At 37.4% G+C, this 17,530-nt stretch overlaps 2 protein-coding genes and 1 long non-coding RNA gene across 6 annotated transcripts; 1 reads left to right on the top strand and 2 right to left on the bottom strand.

Annotated features, from left to right (window-relative positions):
* Positions 1-12: 12 nt before the first annotated feature.
* Positions 13-532, bottom strand: LOC148733533 (uncharacterized). The gene is made up of 2 exons (XM_088755808.1): positions 476-532; positions 13-364 (listed from the first exon to the last, which is right to left on the bottom strand). Exons 1-2 carry the CDS (start codon positions 511-513, stop codon positions 58-60), a joined length of 345 nt encoding a protein of 114 aa, XP_088611934.1. The 5' UTR covers positions 514-532; the 3' UTR covers positions 13-57.
* Positions 533-7,186: 6,654 nt separating this feature from the next.
* Positions 7,187-11,951, bottom strand: LOC148733532 (uncharacterized). Its single transcript, XR_016000557.1, has 5 exons — positions 11,691-11,951; positions 11,411-11,491; positions 8,105-10,935; positions 7,640-7,729; positions 7,187-7,439 (listed from the first exon to the last, which is right to left on the bottom strand). It is a non-coding gene; the product is annotated as an uncharacterized LOC148733532 (long non-coding RNA).
* Positions 11,952-12,232: 281 nt separating this feature from the next.
* Positions 12,233-17,131, top strand: LOC148733531 (uncharacterized). Of its 4 annotated transcripts, none has more exons than XM_088758478.1 (3): positions 12,233-13,081; positions 14,718-15,093; positions 16,654-17,131. In XM_088758478.1, exons 2-3 carry the CDS (start codon positions 14,935-14,937, stop codon positions 16,855-16,857), a joined length of 363 nt encoding a protein of 120 aa, XP_088614604.1. In that variant the 5' UTR covers positions 12,233-13,081; positions 14,718-14,934; the 3' UTR covers positions 16,858-17,131. The 4 variants fall into 4 exon arrangements, 3 of the variants coding, with proteins under 3 accessions (XP_088614604.1, XP_088614603.1, XP_088614605.1); XM_088758477.1 differs by having other exon boundaries at positions 13,311-15,093; XR_016000556.1 differs by having other exon boundaries at positions 12,556-13,081; positions 14,787-15,093.
* Positions 17,132-17,530: the final 399 nt, after the last annotated feature.

Here is a 17,530-nt window from a genome sequence, read left to right as displayed (position 1 = left end):
ACAGACGTTTAAGGATGTATGCACTGCTGTATCTAAATTTAGAACACGAAGTCAAATTCAACCTGATTCAAGTCTTGTTGCATTAGCTCGCTCTTCTACTTCATCTATCTTTCTCTCCTTCTCTACTAGTTCAGATTCTCTCGCATTAACACTAGCCTCCCTTTCCTCTACACGAATTTTCTTCCGATCACAATCATTTGTGATAGCTTCAGCAGCATCTCTAGCCTCCCTCTTGATCGCATTTCCCACCTGTATCGGAGAACGGTTCCAAAATGGGCTCACAACCGCTCTCTTCGAATCGCACCTGCCAGAGTGATAATTGCTTTTACTGCACTTTCTGCTCTTCGAGCACAGTTTATCGACTCTAGAACAAACAGAAACAGTTTTGGTATAAGAAGGATTATGTCGCGAATTTCAAAATGGCGGACGGTGAAAACTGTTTTTCAAAATGGGGGTTTAAACTCGTTCTACATACCTGCTTTCCTCTTCTTCTTCGCCACATTTCGACGCCATTACGTCAATTTACATTTTGAGTTAACGATGCCAAGGGTTTGTGGGATATATTGCATAATAATAAGCAAAATCTCTCTCAGACAGGAGTCCCACAGGCTTTTTCGTATTCGTGTGAACCGAATAGAGAGAATATACACAAAGTTTTAAACTCAAATCTTTATTTTTGTCATGACAATACTTCAGAGGTAGTTATAATACAGATTCATGACTGTATGTGCTCTGTAAAACTACCCCTAAGGGTTTTTTTAGCTTTTTAGTGAGTGGGATATACCAGCCTATATTTCGAGTACAAAAAGCCGGAACACACCTCCCTTGCAGTTTTCGGAAAATTAAAGTATTATAATGTATGCATACGTGTTGTCAAAGGCAATGGGCATGAAATAAGCGAAAATACAGGCAGCGATTTATGTACATAATTTACATCTTATTCAGTCTAGAGAAGCCATTGCCAAAATGACGCGTGATCACGTGATCGAAGTAGCGTCCTGGAGAAAAATTCCCTAGCAACCGACCATCGTGGTCAGAATCTAAGACCAGTTTCCTCTTTGCTCTGACGTTTTGCGGATGCGTTGCTTACTTTGCGGCAAAAATGTTTTTACTTGACGAAGAAAAGCGACCTGAAATGTCACGCAGCGGGAATCCGGAAGTTGTCGGCGTTGCTGTCTGATTCTGTTTCTGTTCCTCTTCACTAGGAGGCGATCCACTTCCTCCACAACCACTGTCCTCCCCAACACAGTTTGCAGTGGAAGAATTGGATAAGTATAGTTTTCCCGAAACCAGCCACGATATGGGAAAATAGCTCCGGCGATCGCGATGGTGTTTGCGGCCGGATTCATGGGTATTTTGTTCACTTGAGAGTGTTGTAGCTTTCCGTTTTTGAAACAGACTACTAATAAAGTTAGAATAAAGTGTAGGCAGCCTACCTATGGGCGTAAAACATAGTCTACTAGGCAGATGAAAAAATAATTTTGGCCTGAGCGCGGCGGCCATGTTTGTTTGTTTGTTTTTTTTTTTTTGTTTTGTTTTTTTTTTTTTTTCAATTTTTCAAAGTCCTGGGTAAATTAGAACCCAGTCTGCGCGTATCAAAGAAACTGTATCCAGCCTCCTTAAGTGACAAAGTAAATAATGAACTTATAAAATAGTTGATGTTTCTACTCTGACGATACTTTTGTAGGCTGATAAACATAAAGTTTTCCGATGAGTGATCTTTCACATGCATCAAACTTAAAGTTTCTGACACCGCTATAAAGTATGGGAACTAGAATTGTTATTTATGTTTAGGTATTTATGGTCAACAAGAGAATCTAAACTGCTGTTAATAACCTCTTATGACTCACTAGTATTTGTTAAAAAACAGCCCGCTGCATTCCAGGCGTTTCACCGGAGCTGCTGCCTTTACTCCGACTCGTTTTATCATTTCAGTATCTTAACTAAGTAAATGACGAAAATAATTTTGTAGATATTTTAAACAAGTTTTCAAAGGAGGGAATAATTTTGTTTCTCATCCAAATTGAGGCCTTTCCCAGCAGGGTGTTAGGCCAAACTTTAAAAAGAAAAGAGGTTCATGTTTGCGGGAAACCCAAGGGAAAAAATGGTTTTTCACATTGTCCTGAAAAAGCTACCCAGCTGAAATTAAACAAGCCTTACAGGAAACAAGCTTCTCCTGTCAGCCTGTCGACACGGCAGCCCGCCCGCTTAAAATTTTGCGGCACAAACTCAAATATAGTGAACACGTGTCTACAATATAGTTACAAGCTTTCTTTATTAAATTCAAACATTTAATTTTCACGACAAATAATTATATAGCAGCTTACACGTCTACATTTCAAATTACTCAATTCATGAAACTGAGCTTTAAATTTGAGTAAGTTGTGCAGACTTCTTTTGTTCATTTCACATCCCAGATCACGGGCCTGTAAGTACATGTCTCTCCGGTACTGCTGCTGAAGAGGAGCCTCAGGATTCAAAGTAAAGAAATAAAAAATCCAACATAAAGTTTATAAAAGATCGAGGAGGAACTTATCAAGGTCCGATGGATATTTTGGGATAAAGTCCTAAAGCGTTCTACCACCTATTTGATTTTTTTTAAATTTCTCTAACTGTATGATGAATTGGGTGCAACTTCTGTTGCTTGTGTTTTGGGCAACCAAATGTGTTCCGAAATTTTATGACATTTAACGAATAGCATCCTTACCTGGCTGACACAATGAACGCTCATTAAAAAAAAGATGAGCTGCAGGGGGACTTAAAAGGAAAAAAAGCGATAAAACCAAAGAAGATGAGCTACTAAGTGTGGAAAAAGCGGGAAAGTTTTAGCGCGCACAAACTAAACGCCGCACTTTCTTGCACTAACCTCTTTCAAGCGTACGCGCATGTTCTTCCTCATCATTTGTAGATCTTCAGCCACTCCTTCATACCTCATTACATTTAGTTTCTTTAGTTCCTGTAACGTACCCCTGATATCAAAATTTTCGTACATCATTTTTTTTCATTTTTGTCTTCAGTGTGTCTCCTTCGCATACTCTGCCAAATTTCAGTCTAGACCGAGCACCAGAACTATCTTTTTTCGAGCCGTTAAATTCGCGATTTCGCGTCCGCCATTATTTGACCGTGTTCGGGAAGTTGATCGCAGGACTCAGAGGAAGTGACGTCAAAGGCTCAAGGCGAAAATCTCACATGGCAAAATTTCAAGCAAATACAACAGAGTGCTTCACTCTATTCTTACAAAAGGTAAACAAAATGACGAGGCATCGATGCGTAATTCAAAGCTGAAGTAATCGTCCAGACCATGCTGCAGGTATTCTCTGCAGAGAGGGAAAAACGGATGCGATTTGTGCGAACTCGCCGAGTAAACTTCAATCCTGCAAGAATATTTGGGATTTGCTTCAAACACCTCTCGGAGGGCTTTTTCGAGAGATCTGTGTAATTTGAAGGATCTAGGCCAAGAACTCTGTCGGGTTCAGTGCCTACCGTTCAAAAAAGGGACAAGAAAAACCGTCCTCAGTGCGATCTCGACGAAAGGGAAGCTACGAACCTCCACGAGTTTTGTCACCTAGACAGGTGGGTTGATCATTATCCGCCTTTAACAACTCTCTGGCAGAATACCTTACACAAAGGAAAGAACTCGGTGAACATTGTAAATAACAATGATAACATAGCCGAATTGAGGAATGAGATTTCTGACCTCAAAGCACTCACTTTTATACAAAAGAGATGAAAAATATAATTGTGTACTCTGACTGTAAAAAAAGCTGGCTTCAATATCAGCGAAAGTAGAACAAACAGCTTAAGACACATATAGCGTAGAAACACTTTAAAATGTAGGCTTGTCGCCAAAAAACCGAGAAAATTAAAATTTCTCAAAAACCTCTAAAACTATCAACCATCTGACAGCCAAGTCAGCGTGCTATCAAAGGGTCTCAAATTCATCCCAACACCCGTGACAAACAAATGTAAAATCAGGCCAACTTTGCGAGATTTATTCGCAAGACGAATGCGGCTCCGTTACACCTTTCTCGGACAAAAAAAAGAACCACTTCCATTTCATATTTAACCGAATGCCACCGGTTCAGTCTTCTATCGCCCTTCAGAGCTACTTGGAAAATTGTCATAACACAACTTGCAGACTGTATCTAAGCCAAAAAATACTTTGTAACGTAATGAGGTCACGGCTCTAAGAGAGTTCAAACAAATTGCATGAAACCTCACCGAAGCAGCACAACAACAGTCATCATGAATAAGACAGAAAAAACAAAAGAGGCCAAAGTACAACTCAACAACAGACTTCACTTCAAACCTCTCAAAGCAGCGATAGTAAAAAAATACGCAGGAAAGAGGAAAGGGTTAATGAAATTATTGACCAAATGCATCGAGGCAAACACATTGATGGCTTGGAAATGGCTTTCACCAACTCCCAATATCCGCCTTGATACACAATCAGCCATTGCCGAAAACAATTTTATATATCGTCCGATCATTTCTTACAAAAAAGGAAAATCCCTTAAGACAAACATGGATGTTAGAGACGTAAGTGAGTAATACCTCGATTATATACTTCACCGATAAGAAGAATAATATCCAGTTGAAACATGAATGTAATAAAACTGAATAAATGGATAGAAAGTCCGTAAAAAAAAACAACACAACACTTTGATTGTTTCTAGGCTAATTTATATACTTTTTACTGATTTTTAAGGCTCCTTCCTTGCAGATTTTTAAGGCCTCCTTCCTTGCAGATTTTAACACGCATGGAGCCATCTACCAACACCCAAAAAAAGGAGCAGTACAATAATCCAGTGCGATACAGTTTTCATCTTGCTAACACAAGCTAAGCGTCAGTGCCTGGAAAATTCTTATTTATACCGATACAGTCGACAAGCCAAAATGAATGTAGCTATGAATTTGGAAATGTATTAAACAGCTGTCGAATGGAACTCTTCCTGCTCAGCTTTGAGGAAGTTAATCAATTTCTGAGTCACCAGTGAAACTTCCTCCCCTCACCAATATGTCCATACAAGCTCTCAAAGGTTATCAACAGTTGTGTGGTCGTCTTGTTGTCAAAAAATATGTATTTTACAGATCGTTAGTATGTTATTATTGGCACTCATCAAGTAGGTAGCTTGTATTAAAACAACTGCAACAACCTCTGTTCTGTCTTTTTACCTTTGTTTCGAGCTTTATTTTTACTCTTCTTCTTCCGGTTTAAAAATCTCGTGTGATATTTTCACATATCAAATACTCTTAGATCAGCTTTGTCTGATAGTTTTCTTCTTGTTGTTGCTTTTTTTTATCATTAGTCCCTGTTCTACGACACCCATAACCTTTGTGCAGTTTGCATTTGCATATTTTCATGAAGTTAATTCTTCCTCTCTCGTGTGTGCAATTAGACTGAGCTTCTTGCAAATTGACAGTTCATATTCAAAAAAAGCTTATCTATGGAAATGACACATGACAGCAGTGTTCAGCTTTGCCTTTTGCTTTGGTGGATTCTGGATTACTGCTCAGTGTTCGCTTGGGACTTCTCAAAGTAACTAGTCTAGAGGACACTTTTTGCAAGAGGGGAGTGGGGCATTGGTGTCTGCTAGAAATTGCAAAACCGCAGAAAATACTGCGCAAAGCCGCAAAACCGCAAAAAATATTCGACCAAAATCGAAAACCGCGTGCAAAACCGTCAAAACCAATATGAGGCGCTTGACTGAAGCTGGAAGAACTTGTTCCCAGTCGCATAGCTTTTTCCGCCGTCAAAATAAATTTGCAAATAAGTTCTTTTAATTGACTTTGTTTCTCACTGTTACCGGTACTGAAGCACAGAAAATTTCAAGACCTTTTAAATACGAAGCATAGCTTCAAGGTAACAGTTTCCTATTCAGTTCCTTCGCGCGCGCTCGGACCCAGTCCATGTCACGTCTTCGTGTCTAGTTCTTCATGCATTACTCGCAACTACCCTCTTTAACCTTATTTCAAGAAAAACTCTCTCGTGTATTGACCGAGTTATCTTTCATTTGTAATTCAAAGTGTATCTCTCTGTACGATGGTTGGATTATTAGTTGCTTCGGTAAAACAAACTCAGCAGCATTTATTGTTGCTATTCTTTGCGTTTCTAAGTTGCCAGACCACAACAGCTTGATGCCTCTGACAATAAGCAAGACTGTAGAACTAACTGGAAGATTTCATATAAAGTCGAGTTCATTTTAGGAATAAATTCACCAATTAAACAGAAATACTCCTTTAGCATTTCATGCACTTATTCAATAAGTTTCTATTTCATTTCAATGTTAAAAGCTAAGCACCCACCCTCGTTTTAAAACAAAGTCTTTATGCATATCGAAAATGACCCGCTGACAAAAAGCTGTCAATCATAAATCGACGATCGACGGATTTTTTTTCTCACTCTCTTCTAGTGTATAAACCAAACGAAACTGTACTAACAATACAAATAATTGAAATTCTATTTATCATCAAGGCCAGAGCTCTATGAAACGATACACAAACACGTGCGATATCGTTCGCTCGATGGTTTCGATTCGTGTGAAATTCGTGTAAAACTCCCCGCAACGGGTGATGACTTCTCCTTGGTTAGATGTTGACAGTTCTGATACATGCCAGCCATCATTCCTCGTAAGCTTTGACAAAGAGCGGCCGACAGCTATCGGAACTGTCACATTTGAGCATGCAAAAAAAAAACTACCTGCACCAGGGAAAGAAATTATATAAAAAGGTTTGAGTTAACCCCAACATTCTGCAGAACTCTAGCTATATAGCTGAAACTGATAGGGATGTGTTGCTCTTCTAGGATTCTTAAAAATAAGGACTAATTGTAAATTGTGAATAAAAATGTACTGCGCATTACAGGGGCAATAACTCAATTTTCAACTAAACATTGATATAAAGGCCTCGAGATGAACCCTTTCACTCTAAAGATCTCATTAGTAATTCTCCTTGCTGTTTGCTGTGCAATTCTTAGGATGTTAGTTTGGAGAAATTGGTATTGGGTCAACTGATAATCTACTGATTGATATTTTCCTTTATTCTCATCCGTTGTTCGCTTGATATTAATTATATTGATTTCGCGTACCGTGGTGTCTCATGGGAGTCTGGCAAATAAAGGAGTCTTCTGACCAACATGTCCACTAAAATGTTAGGGCTCAACTGCAGAAGTAGCGAATAGCAGATGTTTATCATATGGACCACAGCCTTTATTCAATTCATGTCAAACAGTTTAATTTCACTAAAAAAGGCAATAGTGATGATAGCGTTATAGACATCTACATCTCAATTTCATCATTTAAGAATAACATTTTGCTGTAACTTTGAGTTAGCTTAGTAAGTCTTCAATTCGGAGAAACTTATTTCATCTGGTCCATTTTACATCCCAGCTCGCGGGCCTGTAAGCAGATGCCTCTCCGGTACTGTCGCTCACGTTGTGCCTAAAGATTTCATAAACATCATTTGAAAATTTACCATTAACTTTATTCGAAAAATAAACATAAAAACAAGACCGATAAGCTCTGACAGATAGTTGAATGAGCGAAAAGTACCTTAACTTTCTCCTTCAATCCAGATATTGAATAACTAAACTGACATCAACAGGGCAAACCGAACAGACAAATTAAAAACTTCTACTAACCTCCTCCAAGCGTCTGCGGATGTTCGTCCTCAACATTTTTAAATTTCCTTCACCTTCTTTTTTTCCTTCTTCAGTTTTCTGAGTATGTTTCTTAAAGAGTTTAAAACGGCTTTCAGTAAAGAAAAACTCAGTTCGAGAAGTAAGTGAATACACCGAGTGAATACACCGATTAACGACACATTTAAATGTAAAAACTGAACCACTTGGATTATTCAAGATTTCAGCTCATTTTGACATGACTAAATGGTAGAGGTATTTCTACGCTCATTGGTATGTGATCCTTACTGGACATTCTCCGTTTGAAAGGAAAAAATTGTCATTTCTAATCTAGCCACTTAAATAATTTACTGAAATCAATAAACCAAACTGAAAAATTGAAAACCGCATATAAAAAAATACTATGAAGCATTTTGAGTGGATTAAAAGGGTAAAAAATGTCTAAGCTTATTCGTGTCCTTTTGTTACCTCGCAGCCTTTCTTCGAGCAGCGACTAATTGGTATGAGGCCCTCTACCAACAAGGAAGAAAGGAACAGTGCAAAAATACAAAGCGCTATAGTCTTCATCTTGCCAACGCAAGCTTCAGTGCATGAAAAATTCTGGTATATAAGGGTGCAGGAGACAACCCAAGATGTGTGCAGCTGTAGTGAAGCGCTTTGTCTACGTAGCCCGGAAAAAATTAATTACTTCCTCAGTCATCACGAAAGCGAATCAGTCAAAATGTGCCACTGACAGTTTTTTTGATAACAGGATTTTAATCAATTTACCCAGTTTGTCTTTTTACTGGACGTCAGTTTAAATTATCCAGAAATTTGCAAAATATTTTCATCGCTGCTTGAACTGAATAGACTGAAATAAATATTTTGCAAAGGCAAAAATGAGGAAGCGACCCTGCTCCGCCGCCAATGCCTTTTACATTAACAACACCGCTGACAAATAAAAACTCACAAACTTGATTGCCTGAAAGACAAAACCGTAAGGGGTTTTAGCTCTTGACACTTCCGGATATCTCAAGTTATCTTAGGCTTTTGTAAAAGAATATTGTTGCGGACATTATATGGGGGTAATTCATAGGCTTCGCGCTCAGAAAAGATTTTTCGTCTCTTTCTCTCTCGATCAAACTAATTTCATGAGAGGGTTACGGAACAATTTTGGGTTCGTTTACGCGCTTCTTGTGACGCAATTAGCTGAGGATCAGTAGGAATGCCGTAGGATGCCTCCTTCGAAACACAGTTGTCGGTTTTTTTTTTGTTTTTTTTCATTTTGTTTTATTTTCTAAGTTAAGGCTCCTGCTGTAGAAGGGAACGTCCAAAATAATCAAACTGTAAAATGTTGTTTAGAAAAAAAATACCGCCGCGGTTTTAAAGTCAAGTGCGGAGGCGAACCATGCAGTTTAATTCTGGCTTTTCTTGTTATATCACAAGGACATTAACTTTTAATACCACTTCAAAGAAGTGGTTGTTTTCTATAACAGTTAAGTTTCCTTAAACATCTAGATCCACAGATAGATAAAATTTATCTTTCCTTGCAGTGTGAAAGTACGAGTTCTCGATGGAGTCAATCCACCCTTATTGTTCCCTCACTTTTCCCCTTGTAAGCTCATTTACATTTTATCTCTGAAATGCTAACAAAAATAATATGGTATGGATAGATCGTATATGTCATAAATTTTGCCTATCACATGAATAATTTACTTATTAGCATTAAATATCTTGTTATTCTTTCTTCCCTTTCTTCATTTTGATTTTATCATTTTTTTTACGCAGCAAAATCGAGTGCTTTGCAAGATAATGAATATCGCCAGCAACTACTTTTTTTTTCAGACCAAACTTCTGTTAAACGGTTTTCATTTAAATAGGCGTAGTTCGCATTGGCATCTTTGAGCGGAGTTCTATCTTCATCTTACACAAATGAAAACACCTTGACTTTAGAAATTATCAAAACGATTTTCGTTGGGAATTAGACTTAAATAAACAGTGTTCAGCTATCTCAAACGATTTTATACCACGGCCGAATGTATTTTGTTGGAGCTTGAGTTATCGTTCGATATTTACGAGGGACTTCTCAAAGAAACTTTTTCAAAGTAACTGTCTACATTCAACGACAAAGGTATAACCCAAAAGTTTGAATAAATATTATTATGATGGCGATTAATTCCTTTTGTGCTATCTCTAGAGAAAAAAAACCTCGTTAAATCAAGAACTTGATTTCCCTAAGAAGTGTTGAAATCTAGTGTGAGCACGAGGATAATAGCTTGTGTCTTAGCTACCTAGAAACAGAAGAAAAACGTTACTCGAGACTCTGCTGCTAACACCTGAATACTTTAATGTGGCAAGATAAAGTGACACGACATTTACATGCCTTGCGTGACTCAAGCTATCCTCGGTTTTTTAAAAGTTTGCAGAGTTACACAGGTTTAGTTGTTAAGTAGACTGTTTTGTAGACTGATGTACGTGAAACGTCGTACGACTAAAGGTCTTTCACATGGACTAAATGGTAAAGTTACTCACATCTCAATAAAATAGGGGAAATAGAATTGTTATTTATGTTTAAGTATTTATGGTCCACAAGAGACTATAAACTGCTGTTTATTTTCTCATGTGGTCCATTAGTATTTATATAAAACAGCCCGCTGCATTCCAGGCGGTTGCACTGAAGCTGCTGCTTACTCTGACTCGTTTCACCATTTCAGTATCTTTAGCTAAGAAAGTGACGAAAACAATTTCCTAGATATTTCGATCAAGTTTCCAGAGTAGGGAATAATTTTATTAGAAATCCAAATTGAGGCCTCAGTCGGGTATTCGGCCAAACTTTATAACGACAAGAGGCTCCTATTGCCCATTCCTCATTCCTTATTCAACATCAAAAATGCCCCATTTTAAAAATTCCCTACTTTAATTTTTTCCCCGCGTTAAACTTTCCCCGTTTTAATGATTCCTCATTTTAAAGATTCGTCATTTTAAAGATTCCCCATTTTAAAGATTCCCCATTTTAAAGATTCCCCATTTTAAAGATTCCCATTTTAAAGATTCCCCATTTTAAAGGTTTGCGACACTAACTCAAATATAGCGAACACGTATCTACGACGTGGTTACAAGCTTTATTAAATTCAAACATTTTATTCTCGCGACAAACAATTCTATAGTAGCTTGAACGTCTACATTTCAAATTGAGCTTTGATTTTATGTAAGTTGTGCGGACTTCAGAACTGTAAACTCATCTTTTTTTTATCCATTTCACATCCCAACTCACGGGCTTGTAAGCAAATGTTTCTCTGGTACTGCCGTTTTCGCTGTGCCTTAGGATTTAAAGTACATAAATTAACTGAATTTAGCATAAATTTTATAGAAGAAGGGGATTATCAAGGTCTGCGGATTGTTAAAATAAGATCATTGATAGACTCCTTTAAAGTCCTGAAGTGTTCGACGACGACTTATTTGAGTTTCTTTAACTCTCTTCGACGATATGTTATTGAGTGACATCCTCGTCCTCTTCTGTGAGTTGGGTGTACCTTTTATTGCTTATATTTGTTAACCATATGTTCTGAAATTTTATGAAATTTAACGAATAGAATCCTCACCTGGTTGACACAATGAACGCTCATTAAAGAACTGAGCCGATAAAACCGAAGAAGATCACTACTTAGTGATGAAAAAACGAGAAAAGTTTTAGTGGTCGAATTGCTTCTAACGCAACGTTATTGAGACCATTAGGCATTGTATATAAGACACACACTAAAAACTAAAATGAACGCTGCTTTTCCTTTCACTAACCTCTTCCAAGCGTACAAGGATGTTCTTCTTCATCATTTGTAAATCTTCAACCACTCCCTCGTCCCTCATTACGTTTAGTTCCTGCAAATTAAAAATTTAAGAGGGTGTTAAAAAAGTATAAGTAAGTAATACCTCGACTATACACTTCACCGATAAGGAAAATAGCATACAGTTAAAATATGAATGCACCTAATATGAATAAATGGATAAAAAGGCCGTTAAAAAACAATAGAACTTAAATAAGCACTTTTTGACTGTTTCTAGGCTTATATATATCTACTTTTCCTGATTCTTTCTGGCATTTTCCTTTTTCTTTGCAGATTTTAACAAAGACGTTGCCATCTACCAACACCAAAGATAGGAGCAGTACGATAACCCAGCGCGATACAGTTTTCATCTTGCTAAGCCAAGCTAAGTGTCAGTGAATGAAAATTTCTTAAACATATAGGTACATTCGACAAGCCAAGATGAATGCAGCTGTTGATTAGAACTCTTCCTGCTCAACTTTGAGAAAGTTAATCAGTCACGATTGAAACTTCTTCCCTTCACGAATATTTCCATACAAGCTGAAGATCATCAACAGTGGTGTGGTTGTCTTGTAAAAGAAATCTGTCTATTACAGATCGTCAGTATGTAGTTATTTGTACTCAGCAACGACATATTCTGTATTATGTTTTTTCCTTTGTTTGTTCCGGAAGTTTATTTTTACTCTTCTTCTTTAAGTTTGGAACCTCGAGCGATATTTTCGCATAACAAATAATCTTAGTTCAGCATTATGTCTGATATTTTTCTTTTTAATCGAATTTTTTTTCTCAATCAGATATTCTCCGTAATACGAAATGCATAACCTGTGTGCAGTTCGTATTAGCATCTTTTTATGAAGTTAATTCCTCTTATCTCGTCTGCGCAATTAAAAGCATCTTGCAAATTGACAGTTCGTATTCACAAAAAGCTTATCTATGGAAATTAACAACGCAACAGCGTTCAGGTTTGCCTTTTGGCCGTATAGTATTTGCTTGGGAGTTCTCAAAGTAACTCGGTTAGAGCACACTTGGTATATCTTTCAATAACCGGAGAAATAAAAAAAAATTAATAAACAAATTGTGGTAACAACATATGTACTGACACGAGAAAGATGTGTTTCACATCGCGTGACCAACGCCATCTCAGCATTCAGTTTTTTATCAATTTTGAAAAATTTCAGATATTGATATATGCACATACATCAAGTTTCTTGAGATTAAAACGAGATTTCAGAAAACACAAAACGCTTCCATAGTGAACACCATCATATCTTCATCGGACCCAGCCCATGTCACGTGTTCGTTTCTAGTTTCCTGTGCATTACTCGCGACTATCCTCAATTCTTTACAGTCAAACTAAGTGAAGCTACCCCGCAGGATTACATTAATGATTTGATTATTTGAATATTGAACCCGCTAATCGTTTCAGGAGCGCAATGACGAATTGAATATTTGAACATGGAACCAGCTCACCGTTTCAAGAATGCATTAATGTATTGATTATTTAAATATTGAATCCGATAGCCTTATTCGTTTTGAAAAGGTGCGGATCATTGTTCAAATCATAAGTCCATTTCTGATTGGATTATGCGAACACGTGATGATGGATCGGAACTATTTCAACATGGCATCAGACATGGCGGGAAAGGTGAGTTCGAGTGTTGTGTAGAACTTCTTGTAAATGTTGTAAATGGAATGTTATCGAGAGCTTTTTTCGCCGATTTACATCTTGACAAACTTGTAGAAATTCTTGTGTGTAGTCATGGTCGAAAAAAATTGTTTACGGGCGAAGCCATCACAAGACTCTTTTTATTTCGTTAATATTTGCGATCGACTGTTTCCGCAGTGGTTTTACAGTGCAGTTTGTTCATTTTCAGAATTCCTCGTCAAATAGAACAATCTTATTGGACTTCAGAAATGGACTTCTAATTTGAACAAAGATCCGCGTCTTTTCAAAATGGATACGGCTATCGGGTTCAATATTCAAATAATCAATCCATTATTGCATTCGTGAAACGGCTAGCGGGTTCAATAATCAAGTAATCAATTCATTATTGCATTCTTGAAATGACTGGCGGGTTCAATTTCCAAATGATCAATTCATTAACGTAATCTTAAGGGGTAAGCTTCACTTAGTTTGACTGTAACTTTATTTCAAGAAGAACTCCCTAAGTGTACTGACTAAGTGATTTTTCGGTTGTGATTCAAAGTGTTTCTCTGTGGGATGATTGGATTATTAGTTGTTTCGGTGAAACAAACATAGCAGTATTCATTGTTGCTATCCTTTGCGTTTCTAGGTGGCCAGACCAAATCAGGTTGATGCCTCTGACAATAGGCAAGACTGTAGACCTTAATCGAAGATTTCATTTAAAGTCGAGCTCATTTCGGGAATGAATGACTAGTTAACTGAGCAGAAATACTCCTCTAGCATTTCATGCACTCATTTACATAGTTGGAGGAAAACTGTTAGATAGTCGCATTCAGCATTCAATCATTTGTCTAACGTCATTTCAAAGTTCTGAAAACCCTCACTTTCAAAATTAGACTTTTATGACTGCAAACCCTTTTGTTCAATGAATTTCCATTTCATTTCAAAATTAAAAGCTAAGCGCCTACCCTCGTTTTAAAACAGAGTCTTAATGCATATCGAAAATGACCCGCTGACAAAAAGCTGTCAATCATCATCGACGATTGGTATATAAACCAAACGAAACTGTATCACGAGACAAATGATTGAAATTTTATTTATCATTAAGGCAAGAGATCAGCCAGATACACAAACACGTCTTTTTTAAATAAAAAGTTTATAACGAGACCATTATTTTCTCTTGTTATCTTTCATCCGCAGATTTCGGGCTTATGTCTTCTTTTTTTCGCTTTTTTTCCTTTAAGTCCCCCCTGCATTCAAATTTGCATTCAAATTTCATGAATTTGAACTTAAGCCCTTATCTTGAAAGCACGGCAGCCTTTTCTTTTTCTCCCCGTGAAAACCAGTTTTATGGCATCTGATTGGTTCCAATCGACAATTGCTTTATCTTGATAAAAGAGTTAAAAATGGACAAAGCGGATTCTTCAAACTGTGAGGAAAAAACAGATTAGATGAAATTGAGGAAAGACCACATCGATTTCGACAAGCTGTTCAAGGCAAGTTCACTTCGTCCGCAAGATAAATCCGAGATCGCTAAGAAGAATTCTGGGGGAAAACAAATTTTCCTTGTTATTGAACATTGGCCTTCATTGCAAAAGACACGGAAAAAAACTTATATTCACTCCTGTCCTTACAGATTTCTTCATTTAAAGAGCATCTGGGAACGGAGGTGACTTGCTGAGTTTTCTTCTCTCGTTATTTACAGCTACTGAGTTCTGCCACACCAGTGTGCGACGACAGCCTCAAACAATGCCATCTCCAGATTCAAAAGAGGAGGTAGATTTACACGTTCGTGTTATGGTTTCTTTCATCGTGGTGGTGTACACTATAGCTGGAGTTTTCTTGTGCCGAGAATGCTGGCCGATGGTGAAAGATATTTACAGATCATATTACCCAAAGAAGCCAGCGGTGAAGCGAAAATCTTCAGTTCCCAAGATCTGATCCGTCAACGTGAAAGAAGTTATTGCTTACTAAGGCATAGCAAAACAAAGGAGTACGATCAACGATTACATGTCAGTTAAGGACAAACTCTTTGAATTACTTCATTCAAAACTTTTACCGTGAAAGAATAGATCATTGAGGCTTTCCCGATTCAGTTAAATATAGAATACAAGCCAGTTTATTAATAAATTGAAACGCGTGCATTTTCATTGAAACGTTAGTGGAGGGGCGACCGAGCAGGGGTGGGGGGCAGGAAGGCTGTAGTCCTTTCCTGTCAAAAATTTGAGGGGAGAGCAGTGTCCTACCCACTCACTCCTCCCCTCATATTTTAAGTTTCGAAGCGGAAAATATTGCTTGCGCAGTTTTGAGTTTGCTTGGCATTATATATTAAGTCTTGTGACCTATGAGCAGCATCGTTTTTTATGAAATTTAAAAAACCTGAATTCTGTCTCTCCTTTGGCGTTCAAAATAGTGTTTTCCTAGCCACAATAACCACGTCGTCTAATTAAGCTCCAAGAATTTCTCAATAGAACTTAACTTGCCTGTCTTTAACATATGTTTGCTTAATGTTTACAAAAGAGAGGAACACCGCACTCTAGGCAGCAGTACTTTCGTCATTTCAGGGCATGTTTCTCAAGGCTTCCTATTTTCTTGAAAACAAGTCTTTAAAAGGTACCGCGGCCCATATAGATGAAGACAGAAAAGAGAAAAAGAAAGAAAAAGTAAATTCATCCAGTTTTGTTTTGTGAATCCAGATGGCGAACTGCAAGGCACGCTAATCATATTTTAAAATTTTTCTTCATCAGTCGCAGTAATTGTCAAGCGCAGATAAAATTTTATGAAATGTCGGGAACGATTTTCGCAAAAGTCGATCGATTTCCTTATCAGTCCTAACTTGCTGCTTACTTAATTCCACCAAGAAAAAAACATGTTAACTAGTTTAAGTTCTTTTCTTTTTTTTATGAAATAACCTCCAAATAGCTACTTTTATTTTCATCGTTTTTTTCGACTGAAACTGAATATTTGAATAAGATTTTTGACTATCCGCTTCCATTAACTAGTTGGTGCATTGACCAAAGTGGCTAATTTCAAAGATTCCCCAACAAGTTATTCCTAAATGAGGCCGAGTAAAATGGTTCACCTGCTCATTTTGAATTTTCCACAAACTATAATTTTTTCTACTGCAAATCAAACGTTAATACCGTCTTCATCAGAAAATAATGCCTCCAAAACCTCCACAAATGAGTAAACATTTACAACCGTTTACCCTTCTCATTGGTAGATTTTTTTTTTAATTTCAGGTGCACGAGTATTATAAAACGCTAATATAGTAGGGCTGAGGCGAGGATAAATTTGGAATATTGTTTTTAACTTTTAAAAATAATCCAACATCGAGCTTAAAGTTTTGAATTATAGATTGCTTGTCGACTCTCGTCTTAATTTCTCCAGGAGTATTGCAACTGTGTCAAGGTTTAAAGGTGGGTAGATTTATCGATCGAAAATACAAATGATGCTTGCTTCCCTCTTCTAAGTTGTAATGGTTCTAGTTTTTAGGTGACGCCATAGAGAGTTTTAACGTATGACTAAGAATCTTGGTGACAACTTAGTTACTTTCTTTTGTTCCATTCCAGGCAATGGAAATCCATATTGACTACATGATCTACCTCATTAACTTCATCATCTACGTTGTCCTCTGCTACATGATCATAAAACAGGCTAAGAACGATATTTTTGCGCCAAAGAAAATGGAAAGAAAACCAGAAGTTCGATGTCCAACACACGGACGCCTTTTAGTCAAACCAGATGGTTCTAAGCAGCACATTACGCGATCTTAATCAAAGGAACCCCAGCTAATTTTAGCGAAATTTTAAGCCGATCCTTCAATAAGAAAAGCTACAGTCCCACACCCGGTTGCATTTTCATAGATGCCTGCTGAATATTTCAAGTAGCTACTGTTTCCCTCTCCGAAGAAAAGCTGTATATAACCCAGAGCAGCTTGATAAAATTATGCAGTTGTAAAATACTTCGAGTAGCTTCAAAGCATATGGATGTATTTCACTATAATAAGAAACGTATACCTTTTATAACTGAATAAAATTGAGAAAAAAATCATCGAGATTACTGCTGTCTTTTGTGAAAATAGTGAGGAAAGAAGGAGAGGATCCAAGACCCTAATAAACTAATTTTGAATGCATTTTCCAGACTAATTAAAAAAGAACAAAGCGACTGAAGATGCACCGCGCTAAGATGGACACAATTTGCATCCACAAGAGGTAGCATGTAATTATATAACTCATAAACTACGATTCCAGCTTGAAAACGAACCCAATGAGTAACTTATTTTGAAAGCGAATCGCCCGACGGGCACGAGGCAGCGATTAGCCGCCACCTGTGTGATATCGGATCCCAGTAATCGGCGACATTTCTGCTGTTCCTCAAATCTTTCTCGGTTGCAATTGGTTGCAAGTGGAATGGGGCCTAGATGAAAATTTGAAAAGGAGAGAAACT

The sequence above is a fragment of the Stylophora pistillata genome, chromosome 4 (assembly GCF_964205215.1).
Source record: "Stylophora pistillata chromosome 4, jaStyPist1.2, whole genome shotgun sequence".
NCBI classification, from domain to species: Eukaryota; Metazoa; Cnidaria; class Anthozoa; order Scleractinia; family Pocilloporidae; genus Stylophora; species Stylophora pistillata.
This window is presented reverse-complemented; position numbering and strand designations above follow the sequence as displayed.